The sequence below is a fragment of the Crocuta crocuta genome, unplaced genomic scaffold (assembly GCF_008692635.1).
Source record: "Crocuta crocuta isolate KB4526 unplaced genomic scaffold, BGI_CrCroc_1.0 scaffold11, whole genome shotgun sequence".
Classification (NCBI taxonomy): Eukaryota; Metazoa; Chordata; class Mammalia; order Carnivora; family Hyaenidae; genus Crocuta; species Crocuta crocuta.
Window position 1 is genome coordinate 3,013,775 of NW_027528624.1, and position 25,334 is coordinate 3,039,108.

A 25,334-nucleotide genomic window follows, 5' to 3' on the forward strand; every position below is an offset into this window, starting at 1 on the left:
CCCCCCACCCCCACCCACAGCCTCTTAAGCAAAGTCTATAATAAGACCTTGCTTCTGAATCTAACAATTAGCTTTGGAAATCAAAGTGTAAACAGACATGCTGTCAGTGAATCTTATAATGATTTTGTACCATACTTGATCCAACATTTCACATTTGGTATCGGCAACATATGGTTTTCATCAAAACGAGTCTGGTCATCTTCTCACTTGGTAACCGTGTGTTTCTCTTGCTTTGTGCCCGAGTCTCTGTTAGGTGCCAGGTGCTGGGTGAGCGTCACTTTCGGTGAAGCAGTTGGAGAATACAATTTCTTTTTTGACCCCTCTACTGGATGACAGTCTGATTGAAATGGTCTTCCTCTCTGTTTCCTTTCGTCAAGGGAAGAATCCAATTTAGTTTGATAGCAAGACCCATTGGATAGGTCCGCGCACCTTCCGCTTAAACACCCACCACAAAGGCCTAGCTTTAAAGGGTTAAGAACGCACAGTGAACCTGCCAGTCCGATGTGTTGCCCCAGCCCCGCTGTCTCCTGCAGACATTTAAAAAGATTCATATTGCCTTCTTTCCTTGCTCTTTTCCATCCTATGTTGGAACTTTGTAGTAGTCAAAGTAAAGCTTTACACACCAGGCTGAATAATTGTGTTTAAAAAACAGTAATTATCAATACACGTCTTGTTCCATGAGGCTTTTTAAATCCATGTTAATGAGCTCTGTCTTCTCATGCACAAGACTGATGGGCGGTTTTGAAGTTCTGCCATCATTTCACAACTTGTTGCTTAGACTCGGCCTGCCTTTCCCTGAGTGCTGCTGTCAGGCCCCCTTGCTCTGCAGGATTCCAGAGACCCGGGACTGCCCACTCCGATGTGAGCGGAACAAGAACTCACTTAGCAGCTTCACAGCAATGATGAAATTGCTTTACAAAGCATAACTTTCCCCTCACTGTCCATAAAAGATCTAAAAGTATACACAACATCTTGTGCTTGAACTGAGAAAGGTGACTTTCCCAATGTCCCCGATCATTTTGAGGGACTCCTACCACCACATCAGTGTGAGGGCAAGTAGATTAATTTGATAGGAGCTTCGCCCTGTTACAAAAATGGAACCCAGGGCAATGACCTGGATTTTGACCCAACTGACTCTCGAAGAGAATCCCAGATCCATCTTTCTTGATGCCTGGCGTCAATTGCACCCCAGTTTTCTCCAAACTCTTGGTTCCAGGCCATGCCCGTGCTCTGGTGTCTGGCTAGACTCAAAGAACATTTTCGAGAGTGCCTAAATTATGTTTTCCTTATGATTTCAGGTTGAAGTCTTGACCTCGGAGGATACCGCCTTTGGACTCAAGGTGTGTAGTCTGACGTAGCTTACTGTACAAGTCCCATCAGCTCCCCTAGGTGCATTGGAAGGCTCAACGGATAGGATTTGTTTTTATTATCAAATGCAGAGTTTTTCAGCTCTTCCACAGTTTAAGGTTTCCGCTCACTTGTGATTACAATTAGACTGTGGTAGAATTTTCTTCACCTTCTTTCTTTGTTGTCTAGAATATAAGTGCAGGAAACCAAGTGTTTCGATTAGTAGCAGTTGACTTTGAAGTTGGAAGTAGCCATGGAACAGGATTTACTTACTGAGTGGCCCGCAGGTTGGGACTGCAACAGCCACCACCGACGGGCCTCCAAGTGCTGTTTTGCCTTACCACTCTACTGTCATTAATCCATGCATTCGTTTTCCCTGCTCCAAATAGTTACTGAATCCCTGTGCTCCAGCCGCAGTTACATCCCAGGTCCTGCCCTCAGCTCGCTCACAGTCAGTCAGCTGGTAGGCACAGGCCCATGAACAGGTCAGTTGTCCTGTGGCGTCCTTGTCCCCTCGCTAGAAGTGTTGGGGGGCGGAGGGTAGTGCGGAGTGGGCGAGGCCCAGTGGCAAGGCATTCTAGGAGTCTGAGCCCCTGAGAGTGGATTATATTTAGGCAAGGGAGGAGGACAAGAGAAACGAGAACTATTTTCAGGTCAGGACAACCATGGAAAAAAACAGAGGGAACTAAAAGTAGTTAAATTCCGCCCGTGTAGCAAGAGCGGAGGTTGAAGAGGTTAAAGATTTGAATTTTATCCTCTAGGAAACGCAAAGCGATTAACAGATTTTAAACCAAGTAGTGGTTGGATTCGCAATTTAGATGATTTTGGCCACTTTGTGGAGGATGGATTTGCCAGAGACCAGTGAAGGGCGTTGAATGGATCAGGTGAAAGACAGCGTGGACCTGAGCTAGCCAGGTGGAAGAGTAAAAAAAATCCTTAAGAAGTCAGTCTCGGGGACTGGCGATCATTGGGATATGCAGGTTGAGGTAGGCAGAGGAGCTGAGAATATGGCAGAGGAGGAGGTGATGTGTCACAAGAGAGGGCGGACACAGGAGGAGCCATCACCGATACCTTAGAATTACAGTCTTTCAGACCTGGAGTGTTTTATCAGGTTGACTTGCCTTTTGGATGTGTATTTGCTGGAATTTTTCTTTTTAATTTGCTAGTAATTCTTAAACTATGTAAATAAATTGGTGAGAGGTACTTATTAGGGGAGCCTGACTTCATTTTCACATAGAGGTATAGAAGTACAGTATCGGTGCCATCAATTAAATACTTGGGAAGTCAGACGTTTAGGAGAAGAGTTGATGGAAACTTCAGAGCACAGGGTATGGCTGATTACCTTACCTGACTCCTGTATGTGCTACATCTTTGACTTAAAACTAAAAATCATTTGTTTATTTTTTTTTCAAAATTTTCTCTACTTTCCATTTTAGATGCTTGGCATTTTATTAGTACAGTTTAATAGTAGGGCTGTAGTTGGTTGGCAGGTGATGTAATACTGCCAGAATCACAGCCATTCTGAGGTTATAAGCTTAGCAAGGTTTATGTCATAGATGAATACAAATTAAAAGTGAAAAAATAAGTCAGGACTTTATAAAAATTTAAATATTCAGTACACTGACTCAGGTTTACCTTAACATATTTTTTCTAGTTCTGTATCTGCCAAAAATTACTAAAGAAAAATTTAATTATAAACAGAGCCAATTCAGTGTTATTTGTAGTATTTAACATATCATCGTTTGAATTTTCATTTTTTATTTAATGCCCAGCATGCGCGCAGAATATTCATTGCATATTTAATAAACCTGTAGGGTGAGTTCTCGTGAACTCATCTCCATAATCCTTCATACTTACCGAGTAGGCGGCGGGATTGTGGGACTGTAGTATAACTAACAGCGGCTCTCGCTGTCCGCCCCACAGTGTTAGGGCTCTGCATTTGTTTTCTGGCTAAACTAGCACATTGCTCTTGTAGTCTTAATTCAGTTTGTAGAAACAATAGTCCGAAATTGCTTCCCGGTAATTCAGTGATTTTTCAAAGAATTCGAAGCTTTTCACTTTCGCATGTCTGTACCAAAGTGTCGACACATCTAACTAAAAATGAGAAATTGGAATTTTTTTTAACCCTCTTCATTATCTGCCAGTCAGCAGATACATTTTTATCTTATTTCTTAAAATGTCTGGGTATTCAGTGTTGGTCAGATTTCTGAACACTTACTCACAATTGACCTTGTTCCCTGTTTTTATGCACTGGGATAAATAACTCCGATATCGGGTAGTAGTACATTGATGGCATTATCTTGGCAAATGAGGAGATTGCTGGAGTGTGTGTCTGCCCTCATGTAGGTCTCGGATCCTTTTAGTGCTGATCTTTAATGTGCCTTTGCTCTTTCTTTACCTTTTTTTAAGTTTACTTATTTATTTTTGAGAGAGAGAGAACCAGCAGAGGAGGGGCGNTGAAGTCGGACACTTAACCAACTGAGCCACCCAAGCACCCTGTTTTTGTTTTCGTTTCGCCACTTAATCTACTTGATCACTCCTTGGATGCTGCTTCTCCGAAGTCCAGCTAAAAGCTGCAAGCTTCCTATTTACTTGCGATCAAAGCCTGCATTTGTCAGTCTCCCTGGAAAATAATTTAAACATGCTGGGACCCAGAGCTATAAACAGCCTATTTTTGGGTGTGAGTGTGCTGCAGCCGTAGCCCAGGAAAACAACTTTGCGTTCCTTCCAAACTATCAAGACTGTTAGTGCTGTTTTGAGATTAATCTTTTTCAAGCTAATCTAATGAGAGATAGCTGTCCTGTTTCTTATACTTTGCACGTCTTAATTTCTCAAATCCTCATTCGTCGTTTTATTTGGCTTATCGCAGTCAAAAGTAACTTAGAATTTGAAATGCTAATAACTATATCTCAGTATACACTCCAGCTGTTTTCCAGTGGTTCTAATTTTTTCCTCTGAATTAAGGCAACTTTGATTTTCTGGAGTTTGTTTCTATGCTTAATTAATTTAAAATCCTGTGCACTTACAAAAACAAGAATTGCAGTGAATTGAAGAGGTGCTTCAAAGGTTTAAAAAATGAGCAAACATATTAGGAAAGGAAAGTTCTACAAACTATAGACCGCTGATTTTGACTTTGGTTCTGATCAAGACTTGACCATATTAACAAATGTATAATTCTGTAGAATAATAAATCAGGAGTCGCAGGTGCAGGCAACATGGGTTAGTTCTTGTTCACGAGATAAGCGTACCTTCTATGTCGTCAATGGACTAAGTAAAGCTGTTAGTGATAATGATTGATAAATCACCTAAGGAAATATATATAAAATTATACTATTAAACATAGAAAAGGCTAGGGGCGCCTGGGTGGCTTAGTCGGTTAAGCATCCAACTTTCACTTAGGTCATGATCTCGCGGTTCGTGGGTTCGAGCCCCGCGTCGGGCTCTGTGCTGACTGCCAGCTCAGAGCCTGGAGCCTATTTCAGAGTCTGTATCTCCCTCTCTCTCTGACCCTCCCCTGCTCATGCTGTCTCTCTCTCTCTCTCTCTCCTAGAAATAAATAAAATAAAAAAAACAGAAAAGGCTAAAAATTTGCTGCTTATGAGTTCTGCAAAGAAATTTATAGTAGAGAAGTAAAAAGAGGAGTGAGTAAAATATTCCTGGGTCATTAAAAAGAAAGACTAGAGGGGCGCCTGGGTGGCTTAGTCGGTTAAGCGTCCGACTTTCGCTTAGGTCATGATCTCGTGGTTCGTGGGTTCGAGCCCTGCGCCGGGCTCTGTGCTGACTGCCAGCTCAGAGCCTGGAGCGAATTTCAGAGTCTATATCTCCCTCTCTCTCTGACCCTCCCCTGCTCACGCTGTCTCTCTCTCTCTCCTAGAAATAAATAAAAAATATTAAAAAAAAAAAGACTAGATAATCATAACTTTTCCATGAATTTCTTAAGAGATCTTCTCAAAATCTAAATAAATGACTTTAACATTTCATGATCATGAATATCTCTTGCTATCTCGTTTGTTGCAGACAGCTAAGTCAAGAATCCGAAAGAAGTAAGGTTGTTATTTAATCCACTCCCTGTGGGTTAGGGTCTGTTGTTATTCTCAGTATTGGGGGAGGAAATCGAAATTGACACGGATAATGAATAACAGAAGTGGGCTGGGAAGCTGGGAGATGGGCCCCAAGGCCCGTTCTCTTCCTTGAAGGTCCTAAGACCCAGTGCGGTCTGCACCCACCACCGGCCTCCTCGCTGCCCCCTCCTCTCCTCTGCCCGCACCTCTGTCCCCGCGCTGCCCCTCTTGCTGAGGTCCCCATCAGCCCTTTCGCTTTACTTGCCTCTTTGCTCTGTCTGCCTCAGTTGGCCTCCTCTTCCTTCCTTGGCTCTCTTCCCGTGGTTGCCCCAGCGGCGCTCTGCTGACCCTCCTGAGAGCCAGGCCGCGGTGCCCCTTCCTCCTCCTCCACAGCGCATGCGTCTCGCTCCTCCAGGCCTCCGTCCTGGGTTCTCCTCCCTGGAATGCCAGCGGCCCCTCTCCCTCCTGCTCCAGGGCCGCGGCTGCCTAAGTATCCTGCAGAATGAATGGATGCGCCTAAAGCCAAGACAAAGATTTAAAAATCCTTCCCTTGTTTGGTACGGCCAAATTAGGGGGAAATTCTTAGGGCTTACTTGTTAGGCTATGCTAGCATTTGGTTACCAAAATCACGTTTAAGACTTCTACTCCTGAAAGGTTGGGTGGACAGAAATATATAGGATACGTTATCAGTTCATGCGTTTGACAGTTCTTCTTCTTCTTTTTTTTTTTTTAATGTTTATCATCTTGAGAGCAGGAGTAGAGAGGGAGACATAGAATCTGAAGCAGGTTCCAGGCTCCCAGCTGTCAGCGCAGAGTCTACGCGGGGCTTGAACCCGCTAACTGTGAGATCACGACCAAGTCAAAGTCAGACGCTTAACCTGAGCCACCCAGGTGCCCCTGTTTTATGTTCCAAAGAGGCATTAGAGTTCCACAGATCCAGATATTCTGATGCACCCTGTTGGCTGTCAATGTTGTTTGGAAAAAGCCAAAATCCTGCATTTTACGCCCTTTTTAATAATTTTTCATAGAAACTTTGACCAAAAAAATACAGATGGGAAAACGAATAGTGAGGAAAATGCAGGGGAAACGTATGTGTTCTAGAATAGAATGAGGAAGAAAAACGTAGACTATAGGTCACCAGAGGGGCCCCCCAGGTGACAGAGCCCTCCACTCCGGGACACCCCACAAGCTGCCACTGTCCCTAGTGGTCCCCAGCCCCTGCTGGGGAGGGAAAGCCAACCTGTCCCCTCCGCCCCCATGTTTTAAACCAAACCCTAAGAGAGGCATAGAAAACTCAGAAAGACCTTTGTACCAAAACCCTATTGCAGGACATATTCTTCTCATCTTGTCTCTTCCTTTCTGTATTTTCCCTCTGTCTTTTCCTGGAGCTATATTGTGCTCGAGCCCCAACATTTCGTCCCTGCTGGGTGTCCTCAGATCCTGTGGTCTAGCCTTCCTCCATGTTGCAGACGAGGCAGCTAGCGGCCAAAGGATCCTTTGTTCCCAGGGTCATAGCTTAGGACTGGCGAAGGTGAGAGTAGAATGGATTTTAGTGATCTCCTAATTTTCCCCAATACTTTAAAGTATTTAACATTTTCTCTTCATAACTTAGTATTACTCACCTTTTTATCCTCTCTGGCAATAATTTTTTTAGTATTTGTTTTAGGCACCTAAAATTTATTACTACTCGAGAGAAAAGTCTACAAGCTTAAAATACCTACAAATCAGATGTAAAAATGTATACTAAATTTGGTTACTCTCGCGTATTACTTTTTATCTGTATGTTTATTGATTAAGTATCTTAGGAAAAAAAGACATCAAAGTTCAAACTGGTCTACTAACCCCCAACTAACATAGCCTCCTAACTGTGTGGCGCTCTCAGCTTCCTTCCCTCTGAAGCCAACCTCCTACCTTTCCTCCCCTTCAAACAGAATCCCGTTCTCTTGTTGGATTTCAAATTCCTCCTACCTTCCAGCCTCAGTTCACACCCTTCCTCCTCAGTATTGCAGGCTTCTGAGCTCTCAGGCTCTGAGCGCTCACAGCACTCACTGCCTTTACAGTTTACCCGTAACAACACGGGTTTGAACTGTGTGGGTCCACTTAACGTGCAATTGTTTTCCATAGATACGGTGCGGTAAATGTATTTATGGAAGTTCTATGGTTTCTTAATAGCATATTCTTTTCTGTAGCTTACTTTATTGTAAGAATACAGTACATAATACACATAACATACAAAATACATGTTAATCGACAGTGTGTTTCTGGTTAGGTTTCTAGTCAACAGTAGCGTCTTTAGTAGTTAAGTTTTTGGAGAATCCAAAGTGATACACAGATTTTTGAGTGTGCAGTTCTAACCCCCATGTTATTCAAAGGGCAACTGTATTTGGAATTTCTCTTTTGCCAACTTCGTTTTGATGTGTATGTGGGAAACAGCATGGTATGGCCTGGCCCAGCTCCACTATGTGGCATTTTTTTTTTCCAGCAAGACTGAGAGCTTAGAGACTTGATCTTGCTCATCTTTTTATATCCATATCGACTTGCACTTGGCTCACAGTACGTGAGTGTTGCTGATTATTTAGAGCTTTACTGATAGCTTAACCGTCGTGATTGTTACGAGCAGAAAACCTGTGATGTTAAATTACTATTACTCCTGGCTTTTTTCCTCCCATTATCTGGGTTAATGTATCAGGTTGGGCAGTTTATATGGTAGACCCCACTGAAAGAAGACGCATTGGTTGTTAATGTTCATTGAAGCTATCGAGTGGTTCTGGTTGACACTGAAAACCAATTGGTTCCAATTTATCTCACTATTAACTTAAATATGTGTTAATCCAAGTTCTGGGGTTACATTCATTGATTTCATTCAGACAAATACCTGTGGAATATACATGTTATGTGCTGGGACTGCTATAATTAACAGTAAATCCTGCTTCCGTGGACCTTACATTCTTGACACAACTTTGGGAATGATCTAACTCCAGGAAGAAACTCTAGAAGAGAAACAAGTTTACTATTCTCCTTTTGGATGTAACTGTGTGCTACTCTGTATCCTTATTGCTTTAATTGGGTGTATTTGTTGTATTCCAGAAACTGAAATAGCATTCCAATGTGACTTATAAAACTTACAAATAACAAAGGGATTTGTCGTCTCGAAAAATAATTTCAAATGAAATAAAAGTGAAACTTACCTGTGCTTTTAAAACTAAGATACTTTTAATTATAGAAGTTTGTATAGCTAGGGGACCATATTGGGCAGTGACATAAGTCACTTTTGGACTTAGTCCTGTATTTTGACATCTTACCATGATGAAAATCATCTATATTTCCCTTCTTTCCTTCTTCATATAAAAGTAAAATGTTAAATAATGCAATTTATAATTATTTGTCATAACTATGTGTGATAATAGCTAAGGAGGGGTTAGAATAGAACACTGGTAGCCTATCTCAAAATGTTCTTCTTCGGGTAAAAAACCAAAGACGTGACCTTGGAGAAAAGTGGGAGCATGTTCACCTGAGTTTTCTTTCTTTTCTGACCAGTTCACCTCACAGGTCTCCAGCTTGATCAGGTCTCATTATTTTTTTGGTCATCCAGAACTGCCCCTTCCGGTTTGGTAGTTACTAGCCATGTGTAGTTATTTAGATTTAAATTAGTTACAATTAAATTTTAAAATGCACTTCTTTAGTTGCACTAACCACATTTCCATAGCTGTGTGTTTTCTGAGTGGCTACCATATTGGCACAGTGCATATATAGAATATTTCCGTCTTTGAAGAAAGTTCTGTTGGCTGGAGCTGGTCTAGAAAACAAAACTTTCAAGTATTCATATGAACAAGACATTTTAACATAACACATTTTACAATCAGAATAACCATTTTTTAATTGATAACACCCCCAAGAATTAGAGCACATAAGTAGAAAACAGAAGGAATTTGATTTCATATTCAGGTAACATAGAGGGGATGTTCTGTTCAGTTAAAATAATCATAATAATGTTAGTACGTCCGGTTGGATTTTTCAAGTAGAAAGCTTTTAAACAAGGTTATGAAATAAGACATTCTTTTGCCGACTCTTGTAATGGGCCATTCATTGATACACTTGGGGTTATGTCTGGGGGCTATTAATGTAGGATTCTAGATATAGAATGTTTAGCCTCATATAATAAGAGATTGTTATCTGTTAAAATGTCCTTCCTTTTATTAATGTCACCACCTGAAAGATACATTAATCTTCTGTTTAAAAACACATCTATTTTTTCCTTATAAAGCTACAGTGGTGCAGGTTTTTCTTAGTCGTTTGCATCTCCGTACCAGGGTATATGTTTTCCAGTGAATTTACTTGGCTAACTAGCTGTGTGGGTGTGGCTATAACCCAAGTAAAAATACACTGAAGGTTAACAGTGTCATTGAGATGAAACCAGCAGAGATTTGCATTTTGAAGTTTATAATCTTATTAACTCTTATTACTTTTCATTAGATAAAGGATTTCTTTTTGTATTTACATTTTTTTTATTTATTGAAAATCTTTAGTTCAATAGAAATATTTAGAGAAGTAGAGGACCAAGTTTATTCTTTCCTCCTTCAGTCATTGAATCTGAATCAAAATGATAGAATATATGTTGGTGAAGCAAGGGAATTTCCTGTATCTCCGTGAGAGAAAAGACTGGAGAAGGAAAAAAACCCATAGCAGTAGTCAAGTCGTGATTTGGGAATCCATGTTGAGTTGCTCCCTTCTTTTGTTAGAGAATTTCCCAGCCTCTCCTTCTGCCATCTGCTGGTGGTTCATACACTTACATGTTTGATTTTAAAATAAATCTGCTTTATTCTTATTTTAAAAAGATTTGGGGGGAAACGTTCCGTTTATATTCACCTCTGCTATTTTGGTGTAGTTTCGTTTGTCATGTTTAATTATCTTTTTAAAGGCTGTTTTAGCTTCTTTCTCAACTCTGCCTTTAGAGCAATGCATGAATATAAAATTGAGAGAAGGCGAAAGGCTATGAAGGCCAAGGCATACACCATTAACAGATAGGCTGAGGCTTACTGGTTAAAGGTCTTCCATGCCGTAAGGGCTTATTTGAGAGTTGTTGAGGTCTTCCCTAATTTCTGAATTGGGATTAAATAAGGAATAGCATTTCCATCCTGCTTTTTTTGTAATTAAGACTCCTTAGCTGGAAGTGAGCAGACCTATATTCTATGTGAAGTCTTCTAACAGGTTGGAAAACTGATTACTTGATCAGGTTGTTTTCAGCCCTAAAAGGCTGTATGTCTTCTTGTATTCTTGAAGTCAGACCTTCAGCTCTGTCCTCATTTGTTAGTCTTCTGATTTCTCCCCTCTGCTGTTTCCAGCCTAAGTTGTTCTCATCATCTTGGGGAAAACATCAGTATTTTTTGTCTACAAACAAATCCTTCTATAAAATAAAAGTAGGCAAAGTTTTGGGGGTTTTTTTTTTAGGAGAAGCAAAGTATAGGAATTTTATGTCCTGTTACCTTTAATCTCCTTTCCTAATCTTTAGAGTCACCTTGACTAATTCTAGTACCGTAGTTTCATGGGTCAGTTATTTGTTCATCATTTCTTCAAAGAGGAAAAGTAACCTAAAATATTAATCTCAATTTTTGTTCATAAGGAACAAGGCTGAGGAAAGTAAAATGACATATTTTAGGGCCTGTTTACTGGCAAAACAGAATAAAAAACTTCAGTTTCTGCCTCCGAGGCAAGTACCCTTTATACAGAATTACAGCAATCCTAGGATTCGCCCTTCCAGTACTGGACTGTATGTGAGATTGAGTGTTACAGGATTGTCATTTTTACAACTCAAAAAGAGTCTAATGTTGGCGATTTCATATGGTTCAATTCAGCGTATTAAGGCTCTCCCATATCATTTTAGATCTATATTCAACAATAAAAACACTATTTTTCTTTAAAAGCTGTTTATCCCAATTGAAATGTGTATATGCACACTGTATGAAGTATTAGGTGACCCCAAGATGTTTGTAGAGTTTAATCGGCATCAAAGTACCCACTAAGCCACATAACTCAATAGAGAATGTGTGAAGTTTCCATAATATGCTTTGACACTACACAAAAAATATTTTATCATGAGCAAGTGTGTTCTCAGTGTGGTAGGACTTCCATCTTTTCTAGACCAAATACTCTGTCAGGTGACGGGAGAAGGCAGACTCGTTAGATGGATTTGATAACTGCATGGCATGGTCGCTAGATCTAGTAAGTACATTTGCGCAGAAATGTTTACTCTGATAATGGTGAATATAGGGAAATGAGTGAAGGAAGCATAATGCAATACAATTCATACCTACTTTTGTCAGACTTACTTTTTTTTTTTTTTTGAAGATGTTAGAAATTAAACATGGCCCCGAGAACTGTGGATTTCAAAAGTGACCTGTCTAACCAGGGAGGGGTTAGGCTTGAAAGAAAGCTTATTTACTTACATATTCTGGAGTTTGATTGACTCCATTTTTCTCTGGGGACGTTATTTTGGCACTGTTTTTTGAGAACTTAATTTTCAAGTAATAATAAAAATGCATTTATGCTCCCCATCCCCACCCTCAAACACCTGTTCATTTGGGATGTGCACAAATAATTAGAGGCGCGTTTCTGGGCTCGCCTGTAAAATTCCTTAGCATAGAGTTACTGTGACGATCCTGATAATCATCAAGCTGCTTATGATTTTGTTGGGGAGAAACAAAGAAATTATTCCAGGGGAGGTGAGAGATGATTTTGATTGCGTGTGTTTTAAGGTTCTCTCCGATGCCAGATTTTAAAGCCAGTTTTGTTTCTTCAGATGGTGAAAACCCTCCTCCTCCCTTCTTCCTGCCTTAAGTCTGGCTTTTACCCAAGGCATGTCAATTTTTGCAAGTCAGTTGAGAATGTCAAAGTGACTGGTGTTGAAAGAGCCAATATGTTGGAAGATGCTCAAAGCCAAGTAGAACATTTATGTGAATTAAAGAATATATTAGGAGATGAATTTCAAAAATCAGATTTGGGGGAAAAAAACCTGTTGAATTAATCCTTGCCTACCAGATGTATCACTGATAAATACGTGTAACAGATATTCCCCAATAAGCACTAAAATTACCATTTTACAACTGAAGTAATGTATCCTGTGGGTACATTTGCAAAGATACGCCAACAAAAATACATGCAGAGTTCTTGAAGTAATAATGCAAATAAAGCATTTCATATTATAATTTTAAAATAACACGACTGGAAAGCAAGAAAAAGTCTGGGAGACTATTTGTTGTGTCTAAATTCTGCTTTGACTCTGGTCTTTTGACAGTTGGATTTTTTGATATGAGATAATTGTTTTAGTGTCTGTGTGTGTGTGTCGAAGGACCAGATCGTCTGACAGAGTCGAGCCTGGAAATCCCATAAATTCTAAGTAGTAAAAGTAAATCAGTGTATCTCGTTTGTTTTGTGGCAAGAGCGGCTTATTCTCATACTTTCCTGAATTCTTGTTGTGTCGTGGCTACTCCTGCATCACTAAGCAGGGAGTTTTGCCACAAGTCATGTGTCCATTCGTGCACAGCCCAGGCACCCGTGCAGCATGCAGTGGTCGTGTGTCCCCGTGTATGTGTCCAGTCACTGAGACTTGCTGCCAGTATTCACTGCCCACCGGGCCTGGTGAGGCTCCTCCACTGGTGACGTTGGCCTCTGGCTGAGGGGAGAACGCCTTCAGTCCGGGCCGGAGCACACCTCAAGGGTGGGTCTCCTTTGGTGGTAGATGGCCACGTGGACAGAAGTGAAGAATGTGAGAAAGGAGAAAGGAGTAGAGGGAGCCACAGGCCTCATGCTCACTGTGATTGAGACAGAGTAAATTAAATCCTGCAGAATATTTCATTTTCTTCTAGCTACGCATGGCACTTTAAAGCCCTTAATTGGCTACTTCCTAAGGAGCCACGTACATTTTTATAAGAAATTCCTCTTAACCTCCCTCCACTCTTCCCAAATTAAATTTTCATTTCCGAATGACTTTTTTGTATCTCATCGAGGGGGAGAGGAGATGAAGAATGAAGTAGCAAATGAATACATATTATTTAAAATGAGAATTGGATATAGGCCTAGATTGCATATTGCACATTAAATATCATAGGGAAATTAATAAACTTATAAAAGTATTCTAAAAATATATTCAATATTTTCCGAACATTTTCGCAACTGAAAAAAAATATTTATTGTCTCTTACATTTGTAATTCTAAATTTCTCACATTATAGTCTTATTTTTGTCTCGCTTAATTTCTGGTCGCTTATAAATAAAGCAAGCTTATTTTTGAAGGGCTTCAATTTTGAGAATAAATAAGTCATCTTTATAAAAATTTTAATATTTTGTTTTATCTTAATTTGAGCCCCAAATGGGATGTCTAATGGCATCATATTCCTGACATGACTGTTTTCTGATGGACGGAAATTGTCATTCTGTGCTATTTAACAGTATGTGCAAACATCTAGAATCACAAGTATTAAGCACATGCATGTGCAAGATGTAAATAGTCCCTGCTCGTGTACACATATGTACACACTCTTTCCCTTTACGTGGGACCTAGGGAGAAGTTGACCTCCCCAAAGGATAAGCTTGAAAGGGAAGGAAATGGAGATCTGCCAGGCTTGTGGGCTAGAGTCATGGACAAGAGCAAGGCCTGTCTGAACTGCCACTCAGTTTTTATTCTGCGAGTTTGCAGGGTTGGTGATTAGAGTGGCTTTCGCCCAATTATGCTGTGATTATTCTGCTGCACTGTAATTGACTGGGGAGATATGCTAATACCTGTCATTTGGGATGATAAAAGATGAGCGGGGGACGCAATGCATTATTTAGCTGGCTGTGTGATAGATGAGGGATGCGCACAGTGCTTTAATTGCTGAGAAGAGAGGTTAAGCTGAACGAACGGATGAATTAGAAATGAGTTTTTTTATGGCTTGTGGAAAAGTGAAATAAAGGAAAATGTGCCTTAGACTAAAGCGGCAGATAGAAATGAGCACAACAAAACCAGATCCGGGCAGCCTGCTTTATCAATTTAAATATTAACCAAAAAAATGCAGTTTAGAGTTCAGTAAATAATAATCGGAAGGAGAGCATACAATAGATTCTCCTATTAAGCAAAAGAAGAATTGTAAAGGAATTGTTTTTATTTGAGATGACAGTATTTGTGATTTGTAACCTCTCAACTTCATACTGTGTTTTAGATTATGCTAAAACGTAATATGCAACAATTCCGAATTTCACGCTTTGTATCTTTTGACTGTTCGCTTAGCGGCATCTAGATTTCCTGTGCCTGTGTGGCTTTCAGTAAACGCAGGCAGAGGAAGTCGAGGAAAAAGTGAATATTTATAACACTAGGAGAATGTAATAATATAATTAGTGAGAGAGTGTACGACTAATTCTTGAGTGTCAGGAGCTACGGCAGTCGGTGGTACCGTCCTCGTGCTACGCATTTAGGTATGGGTGTTTCTCGGGAAAAATGTCAGGAAAGAGTGGTATTTTCCCTTTCAGATGGTTTCCTTTTGTCACACCCATATATAACCTTATGTCTGTATTTCACAAAAAGACTTAAAAATACTCAGTTGTAATCTGCTCGGTTACTTATGTGACTTGGCGTTCGTGTTTTGCTTTATTGTAGTCTTGTGCATTTAATAGATAATTATTTTGAATATGTAGTCCGAAGAGCAGTTTGCAGAAACAGACGGTTACAAATGGAAGGCTGAGGCTTGGCACACACTGTCAGCTTTCAGGCACATCATACTTTACCAGATGATGATGTAGGAAAGCATTGTCCCCAACTGTGCTGTTTCATCTTGTAGATAAAGCGATGGAAATACAGGTTGAATAGCAGAAGTTGTATTTTTTGTAAAATGAAGGAAATGACCCTCATGTATTGTTGAATTATCTCCAGACAGTCCCGGCTTCTCAGAGCCTGTGTGACTCATCCAGCATAGCAGAATTTATCAGCGAATGGTTTTCAACCGGGTTATTGAATGGTAATGGATCTGTCTGGAACAAAGCGTGCTTATTGGAATGGATGTCAACTGTAGACAGATGCTACACTCTGCTACTCAAATAAGTTTGGTTGGAGCTGATCGCTTCCCCCCAATGTAATTGGCACCTCTTTTGCACATTTCCTTCCGAAACAAAGTGCAGTTTCCTTATGGCTGGTTTTAATCACTGTCCTTGGGATTCTGGAGTAGACTGTTGTTGCTCCCTTAGCCTCAGATAGATACGATCTAAAAGGGTGCTTCTATAGAGCATCCCGGAAGGCAAAGTAGGAATTATAAAGGGAAAGATGCAGTTAGTCTCAAAGAACTTAAAATTAAATGGACAAAGGAAGGGCAAATACAGCAACCTGTAAGCAGACAGCAGTACCTAAGAGTTTTTACAAACGTGAGTTACACCAATATAAACTATCACATGTCAGTTAGTATCCCATTAAGCTAACCCTGTAATGGAAGATGGTGGCAGCGCTACAGAGACTCGGTGTCTTGAGTTTTTTTCTCATGAGTAGTATAAAAAGAGTAGTCTGCAAACCTCCTCGACTTTGTACATCTTTTTTCCTAATATGAGTAGCTTATTATCTTTCCTTCCTGCTAGGCATTTATTCAGTCCTGAGACATCGTGCCTAGATCTTGGCTATCAGTAGCATCACTTGAACGTAAAAATGATTCTTTAAGGTCCTTAGTTGGAAGGGTTGGCTTTGTTTAATATGATCTGAAAGAAAATCATGTTTGTGGCTTTTTGTTGTTTCCCTGAGGCATCTGTCTCACTGTAGATGTGATGTGTGACAGCAGGAAGTCCTTCTTTTGTACAGTTGGATGCCTGGGAACTATGACGTCACCATTCCTTACCTGGGATGAAGTTCTTTCCCTTGGAAATGCCTTGAAACTGAGGTTTATAATAAGAGGCAGCCTAGAACTATCTTTTTTTTTAAGTTTATTTATTTATTTTTGAGAGAGAGACAGAGACAGAGAGACAGAGCACAAGTTGGGGAGGGGCAGAGACAGAGGGAGACTCAGAATCCAAAGCAGGTTCCGGGCTCTGAGCTGTTAGCAGAGAGCCCAACTCAGGGCTCCAACTCGTAAACTGTGAGATCATGACCTGAACTGTGAGATCATGACCTGAGCTGAAGTTGGATGCTCAACCAAGTAAGCCACCCAGGCGCCCTAGAACTAACTTTCTTAAGTCTCTTTAGCCTCTTTACAATATCCCTACTGCCCAGTTGAAGGTTTTTTGTTTTGGAAAGTTTTATATTATTTTTTATTAATAATTTATTTTTTGATTTACATCCAAGTTAGTTATCATATGGTACAACAATGATTTCAGGAGTAGATTCCTTAATGTAGATTTCAGGAGTAGATTCCCTTACCCATTTAGCCCATCCCCCCTCCCACACCCCCTCCAGCGACCCTCTGTTTGTTCTCTATATTTAAGAGTCTCTTATGTTTTGTCCCCTTCCCTGTTGTTATATTATTTTTGTTTCCCTTCCCTTATGTTCATCTGTTTTGTATCTTAAAGTCTGCATATGAGTTAAGTCACATGATATTTGTCTTTCTCTGACTAACTAATTTCGCTTAGCATAATACCTTCTAGTTCCATCCACATAGTTCCAAATGGCAAGATTTCATCCTTTTTGATTGCCGAGTAATACTCCATTGTGTGCGCGTGTGTGTGTGATACACACACACACACACATATATATACACACACACCACGTGTTTATCCATCCATCGATGGACATTTGGGCTCTTTCAGTACTTTGGCTATTCTCAATAGTGTGCTAAAAACATTGGGGTACATGTGCCCCTTTGAAACAGCATATCTGTATCCTTTGGATAAATAACTAATAGTGCAATTGCTGGGTCATAGGGTAGATAATTTTTGAGGAACCTCCATACTGTTTTCCAGAGTGGCTGTACCAGTTTGCATTTGTACCAGCAGTGCAAAAGAGATGCTCTGTCTCCACACCCTTGCCAACGTCTGTTGTTGTCTAAGTTGTTAATGTTAGCCATTCTGACGGGTGTGAGGTGGTATCTCAATTTGGTTTCGATTTTGTATATCCCTGATGATGAGTGATGTTGAACATTTTTTCATGTGTTGGTTGACCATCTGGATGTCTTCTTTGGAAAAGTGTCTATTCATGTCTTTTGCCCATTTCTTCACTGGATTATTTGTTTTTTGGGTGTTGAGTTTGGTAAGTTCTCTACAGATTTTGGATACTAACCCTTTATCTGATATGTCGTTTGCAAATATCTCCTCCCACTCAGTCGATTGCCTTTAGTTTTGCTGATTGTTTCCTTTGCTGTGCAGAAGCTTTTTATTTTGATGAGGTCCCAGTGGTTTATTTTTGCTTTGGTGAAGTTTTTTTTGTTTTTTTTTAAATGGTGATGAGTTATCACATTTCCAAATAATATGGTTATATTATTTTAAAATAAGATTTTAAATACAGTTGTAGAATTATTGCCAAAGGGGATATGGGAAACGATGTGGTCCTTCTCCCTCACGTCCAAGGTAGGAAGTGAGGCTCACGAGAAGACAGCTGTTCCAAATCTGGGGTTGTTTCCTTTATGCCCCGGGAGGTGGTTCTTACCTAGTGAGCAGGGCCCTGTAGAAAGTAGTTGTGTACCTGAGCTGGACAAGAAGCCCAGCGGAAGGCAGCTTACTGGCTGTCACTAGTGCAAGTGTGAGTGCTCAAGTTGATTCAAACAGAGATCATTAAAAAATGACATACACGTTACACAGTTTATTTCCGCACAGAACATGGAAACGTACTCTTGTGTGTGCCTCCTCTGCATCCGTCTTTTACAGCAGTCTCAGCCCTACCTAATTCTGCGGCACTGTTTGAGCCGTTCATTCATCTTCAGCAGAGTCGGGGTTTTCCCCCTTTTTACATTGGCTCATCATTTGCTTCCATATTTTATTCAGTTTTATAACTGAGGGACTGCGTCGCGTAAACGTGCTTAGGAGGCAGAACAGCTAACTCACTCTCCGGAGACGTGTACCTCAGCTGGCAGGAACGGACAAGTAGAAGGGTTTTCTAGAGAGTGGCCTCCAGCCCCCAACCTNTCAATTACTAGAGGATAATGATTAGTTTACCTATCTCATTTTGTGGTTTTGATTGTCCTCTTGCCAGTAAGGCACTGCTTTTCTTGTGTGTTTTTGTCACATAAATTAACCCATAGAACTTGCACTTCCCTTGGGAATAACTGCTTGCAAAAGAAAATGTTCATGTAAACAGTTACCTTAAATTTCCAGCCCTTATTACTCACCATAATATCTTTTCACAGTCTTTTCTTCCTTAAGTTTAATTGTAACACTTTTCATAAAGATAGAAGACTAGCTTTTAAACAAAGAAAATTTAAATATTCATACAGGGGCCTTCTGGTTAGATTGGAAAAGAAGGGAAAGTGGCTACTATATTAGTTTTCTACTGTGGGGGAACACAATTACTTCAGATTCAGCAGCCTGAAGCCACGCCCATTACGTACCTCACAGTTGCAGTGAGTCAGCCGTTCAGGTACTGGGTCTGCTGGTCAGGGTCTCACGAGATGGAGACGGAGTTACTGCTGGGTTTGGTTTCATCTGAGATTCTGGGCCTCTTCCAGGCTCCCTGGTTGGTGACAGAATTCACTTCCTTGGGGCCGCAGTGCCGAGCTCCCTCCTGCCCCCGCTGGCTATCAGCCGTGAGCCACGCCCTGTCAGGGGCCGTCTCCATAGCACGGTGCTGGCCGCACAGCTGCTGCACATCTCTCCCACCTGTCTTAAGGGATCACCTGCTTAGGTCAGACCCACCCAGGTTAATCTGCTTTCAATAATTCAGAGTCAGCTGCTTAGGGACCATATTTACATCTGCAGAAGCCTTTGGCCCCATAGTGAGGCATAATCCCAGAAGTATTGTCCTGAATTTGGTCTTACTTCCATTCCAGGGGAGGAAGTGAGCAGGGTATGTATAGCAGCGCCTGGGCATCTGGGGGATCCTCTTAGAATTCTACCTCCCACAGTTAGTGATTCACATTTACTGTCAGATTTTAAGGATGAAAACCTTTTCTCCCCGTGTACTCAGAGTTCCCTTAACTCAAATTTTTACAAAGTGCAGTTCTGGAAAAATGAAAGTGGCATATAATAGGACATATTTGACTGACAACATTGAAAATAAATGATAAGCACCTTGAACAGAGCTATCCATCATAACAGCAGTTTTATTTCTTGTGTTGTTAGCTCCCGAGGCTTTGCTGCAGAGCAGTGGAAGTAATCTCTGACTTTAGGCTCTGACTGTGCCGCTGCTGTACTTCTGGGGAAGGTGGGGAACGGTCTGCATTTCTGTTTCCAGTGCTTCTGTTGAAAGGTTTTGATGATCTCAATTTCTACTTCCAGTAGATCTGTTTGGTCATGATCTCGGGAATCTTCACAGGCATGCCAATTATAGAACACGAAGTCTGGTGATACTGGTTAGTTTTATAGACTTGAAATGCTAAGAAGAAAACATTTTATCTTAATATGTTACAGAGTCACCATTTGACATTTTCAGATTTGACTAATCATTTTTGGAATACATAAGGAGAACTTTGGCTCGTGAAAGTCAGTTTTGTTTTAATTTTTAAAGAATTAGATGCTTTTCTTTACAAATTCTATGGATTACACCCAGATAAGATACAGTGAATAAAAAACCCAAACTATCTGTTGTCGTTTTAAGAAATCAATCTTGGGCACCTGGGTGGCTCAGTCAGTTAAGCGTCCGACTTCAGCTCAGGCCATGATCTCACAGTTTGTGAGCTTGAGACTCGCGTCAGGCTCTGTGCTGACAGCTCAGAGCCTGGAGCCTGCTTCGGATTCTGTGTCTCCTCTCTCTGCCCCTCCCCCACTCATGCTCTGTTTCTCTCTGTCTCAAAAATAAATAAATGTATAAAAAATGTATAAAAAACTTAAAAAAAACAAAAAATAAATCTTAACCTCTTAAAATTGTGTACCTACGTAAAGATATTTTGAATGTCTTTGCCAACACCTGAGTCCTTTCAGAATTACTTGTGAGGAAAAGTAACATATTTTAAATAGGATTTTTATGTACTTCATTTGAATCCTTTTGGTGGAGGAATTCTATTGGGCCAGAAGTTTAAGCAGTCAGATGTGAATCAGATCTAATGATTCACTTCTAAAGTTAACCTGAATTTTGAAAACGTGACAAATACTTTAGTTTAAAAAAGTGATAACGATAGAGGCACCTGGGTGGCTCGGTCCATTAAGTGCCTGACTCTTGATTTGGGCTCAAGCCATGATCTCAGTGCAGAGCCTGCTTGGGATTCTCTCTCCCTCTGTCTCTGCTCCTCCCCTGCTTATGCTGTCTGTCTCTCAAAATATATAAATAAAATTTTAAAAAAGTAATAACTATATATTGCATTTGATTCTAGACTCAAGTTTAGAAAGATTAAATTTAGATAGAGTTGATGTTACCAAAAGTCTCCTCCAGAGCAGGAATGGGATTATTTCCTTCTTTTTCTTTTAATGTTTATTTTTGAGAGAGACTGTGTGTGCGTGCATGCATGCAAGCAGGGGAGGGTCAGAGAAAGAGGGGGACATGGAATCTGAAGAGGGCTCCAGGCTCCGAGCTGTCAGCGCAGAGCCCAGTGTGGGGCTTGAACTCGTGAACTGTGAGATCATGCCCTGAGCTGGAATCAGAGGCTTAACCAACTGAGCCACCCAGGCGCCCTAAGAATGGGTTGATTTTCCAATATGACAGAGGAATTACTAATGTTGGCTTGAAAAGTACTAATTAATTTTGTTCCTTTGGCAAACCTTTATAAGTTTTAATGTAGTATTTTATGGATTCGTACTTTGGGGGGAGTATGTATGAGTACAAGATGAGCGAGCTGTATAGCATTTAAGAAAGGCAGTGGCCATGGTATGGCAAGACAAACACCTACTTATATACAAGCACAAGTAGCAAAGCCACTGTTCCACGTGACCCCATGGCTTCCTCTGCCCAACACCTTCCCCTTGCCTCCAGCAGTGTTAGGAAGTTAAGGTACGCCCAAACACCTACCTGAACGACGCCAGGCTTTTCTCTAAAGTCTTTTTTGCAACATCTCCATCTCCTTTATGCTGATCCCTGTGCTGGGTTATTTCTTTCCCCCCCTTCTGAAGACCACCATTCTTTGATGGCATGCTGTTAATAGGAGCAGGCCTCGTGGGCAGAGAGGAGGCCGCTGTCGAGCAGAATCTTATCCCCTTCCCTCTGCAGCAGGTACTGAGGACACTAGCATGAGTGCAACATGGTCTCAACTCTCTTTGAGGTTCTAGCGCAGTCAGAGAAGTGGGGCCGGGAAGCCCAGGACAGGCGCTGAATGGTCACGATCCAGCCAGGCTCCGTCAGACGTGCGATGCCATCTGGGGCGACGCGGCTTTGAATGGCACCTGACTCGGTGCCATGGGAGAGGAGCGTCACAGACAGGCAGGAATGTAGGTGTAAATTTGGCTGGAGCTGACATGTTTAGGTTGGAGGGCCTTGAACTCCTTCCTTGGATGCATAAACGAAGGTGCCACAGCTTGGATATGGGGTTTTGCTTTAAAAAAGAAAAAAAGATTCATTTGTCAACAGTTACCTCTTGGCATAAGAAAGACTGGATTCGGAGAGGATATATTGATCGGTTGAGTATCTTAATCCATTTAGAATGGAAGGAGAAAAATGTGAAAGTGCCTAGAAAATAGGAAATTGTATAAATTAAAGTTTTACATTATCATCTGGAGCAGCTTGTTAGGTAATAGATTTATGTGGTATCAGGAATGAAAGAAACTCCATTAGCTAGAAAATGTTTTAGATAAAATAATCAGCCAAACCAGTAAGTCATTGCATTTTCAAGGGATGGTTTAAAACTTACGCATTTGTTTTTTGCTTTCCTGCTTGGATCCCTCGTTGCGTAATGAATCTGTTCGTAAGTATTCAGTGGTATACTATAAAAGCTGAGGTTTCTTGAAGATACAGTGTGATTAATTTAATGGAAATTGGTCAGTGGGTAAGTGAAAGAGGTTCGTTCTTGTATTTTACAGAAAGTTTTCTGAGAGTAGAGTGTTGACACGTTCTGAGCCGAGTTTGTTCACCATTCATTAATCACTTTCAGTGGGCTGGCCCTGGGGAATGCCTGGGAGATCATGATTAGGACAATCCAAGTGACCTGAATTCCTCGCACCTCGACTCTGCTGCGTGGCTGGACCTGGTGGCCTCGCAGACCCCTTCCCAGCCTGGAGAGGTTTTGTAGGAGAGCGAGCCGCCTTTTCAAGTGTTAGTGATTCTTCAGTCGCCTGCGTGTTTGAGTTCTCAGAGTGCGTTGTGGGAGCTTAAATGAGATATAGTGTGTTTGGTTTTCAGGAGAACAATGAGGGGAGAAATTTATTTCAGTGCTTGTTGCTTAAGCAACATCTACGTGCCACTTCACATCAGTGTTTGTCCTTTGCAAGCGAATCAGGTCTTGTGGGCAGCACGTCAGGAGGATGTGTATTGTTCCTGGCAGGGCACTTGAATTTCTAATTACCAGATTCCTGACTTAATTGCAATTACCTGGACACCCAGGCGGAGTGAATTTTTGGGAAAGAATGTAATTAGTGAAACAGGAACTTTGCTGCCAACTCCTTGTCTAGATACGAACACTAAACAGAACACTGATAAGTTCACATCTGTAAAGACAACCCATCAGTTGATAAAAACAGTCCTTAAAGTTAATTATGTATCGGACATCTCAGCTTTGGATTCAGGAACATGGAATGTTAAAGCAGAGAACGTTGGATTTTTGCTTCATAGTCGTGTAGAGTATGTATGCAGGCTGTGTGTCTTTTCAGATTGGGTAATTACCTGGAGTAGAAAAGAATTCTTTACCACAGACTCTTTCTGTATGAACACGTGTGTTGCACACTCGGTTTGATAAGTGCAAAATCCCAAGGTCTGTGGTCAGGGGGAGAAAAAAGTCATTTCTGATATTCAGTTGCTTCAATAGTAGTTTTTCTTTCTTTCTTGTTTTAAAAACATTTATTTAGTTTTGAGAGACAGAGCATGAGTGGGGGAGGGGCAGAGAGCAAAGGAAACACAGAATCCGGAGCAGGCTCCAGGCTCTGAGCTGTCAGCACAGAGCCCAACGGGGGGCTTGAACCCACGAACTGTGAGATGATGCCCTGAGCTGAAGTCGGATGTTCAACCGACTGAGCCACCCAGGTGGCCCAAATAGTAATTTTTCTTAAACAGTACTTTTCATTAAAAACGAGTTCACACACAACCAAAAAAGTTTCAACCTAGTTACAAATACAGGGCTAAACTTACTTTCAAACCATTTTAATATCCTTAGGGTGCAATCTAAAATATGTATTTTTCTATTTCGCTCATTTTCTCATCACATCCAATGGCCCTAGCACAGATTCACAATCCTGGGATGGTAATAAATATCTACTTAGAGCTTATTTTACAAATTTCGATTCAGTCCTTAACCCCCTGCTAATTTGCTCTTCTCAGCTGCTCTGAGCTCTGTCCTTCCTTTCCATCTCAGCAAATCCCTTGTCCACACCAAGGTTAATTTTGTCCATCTATGGTTAGTTAACTCATAAATGATCTTTTACAGCTTCTTCCCCATGGAGCCGCTGGTCTTTTTCATTTTTAGCCTTCTTAAAAAATGTTCCCCAGCCCCACTTGGAGGAAGCCCCTGGACAGCAGAGGGGTGGGCTGTGTCTCTCTCTTCCTTGTCGCTCTTCACTCAGGCTGTCCCCCAGCTGAGATCATCTCATTTATTTTGACCATCATCTAATTTCTTCGGATTCCTTTAATAGTATTAAGAACATCTCCTTCCTGTGTGTTTTTTTACATATATGTTATCATATTTTTACGTTTACAACGGTAACTTAAGAGCACAGACTCTGGTGCCTGCCTGCATTCGAATTGACGTTAACTGTCTGAATAAGCAATAGTAACATTTCAAATGAGAATGAGAAGAGTGACCGCCTAACGGGTGTAAAGACGGAGTGGGGCCTCGCACATCTGCGTGCTGTCTGTCTGTTGCTGCTGCACCGTGTGGCTTGAGCCCCGTATCCACCCTGCGCAGTAGCTGTGGCAGAATCATCCCCATTTCATAGAAAGAAACACACAAGTACCAAGGGGGTAAGTCACCTGCTTGGCATCTCAGAACTGGTGGTGGATCTGGGCTTTGGACTCAGGTATTTTAACTCCTACTTACTTTGTTTTTCCATCCATCAATCTTAGGGTTTCCAGATTCAGGAAAAAAAAAAAAAAAATCAGATCACCCAGTTAAGTTTGAATTTCAAAGAAACAATGAATAACGTTTTAGTATAAGTACATCCCAAGGATTGCATGGCATGTACTTAATGCCAGCAAATTTGTTTATCTGAAATACACATTTAACTAGGTTCCCATATCTTACCTGATAACCCTAATCCATCCATCCAGAGTATCTACATTGTGCGGGTCTTTAAATAATAGTCCAGAAATTAAAGGTAGCTGATTAAACCCTTTGTACCTTTTTTTTATAACATCTAAAACCTCTTTCTGTTTTTCAGACACCCCAATTAAGCACCATTAAAATGAGGTGTCTGTGCTAGAGACTTCCCAAACTCGTATTGTAGGTGGAAAAATATTTTTATGAGGGAGACACCGTAGCAAATTTTTCCAGCGGCCAATAAACACCGAGTTTGCAGCGGCAAGAGTGAGACGGTACATATGAAAGGGGCTAAAGATAGCCCCTGTGTCCTGTCACTTCTCGGAGATGTCCAAATGTTTGGCGGGGCAATCACGACACGCTGAATCTCTTTTTCCAAGTACATCACTACAACATGCAGTTCTTTCGCTTTCCGTTGCTGTTGTTTTCCTCCGTTTCTGTTTTTCTGTCTGTTAATTGTTGTAAGCTGCCGGAGACATGAGCTTGGTTTTAAAGCTCTCTCTGGT

General features: G+C 41.0%; 1 protein-coding gene across 8 annotated transcripts in view; it reads left to right on the forward strand.

Annotated features, from left to right (window-relative positions):
- ARID1B (AT-rich interaction domain 1B) overlaps window positions 1-25,334 on the forward strand; it is a 291,898-nt gene that overhangs the window by 114,096 nt on the left and 152,468 nt on the right. For 5 of the 8 annotated variants that reach the window (XM_077755104.1, XM_077755108.1, XM_077755105.1 and 2 more), the window contains exon 3: window positions 1,299-1,340. The exons of the other annotated variants lie outside the window; for them this stretch is intronic. In XM_077755104.1, the coding sequence (XP_077611230.1) occupies window positions 1,299-1,340 (42 nt within the window). The remainder of the gene's footprint in view (window positions 1-1,298; window positions 1,341-25,334) is intronic. 8 annotated transcript variants of the gene reach the window in all.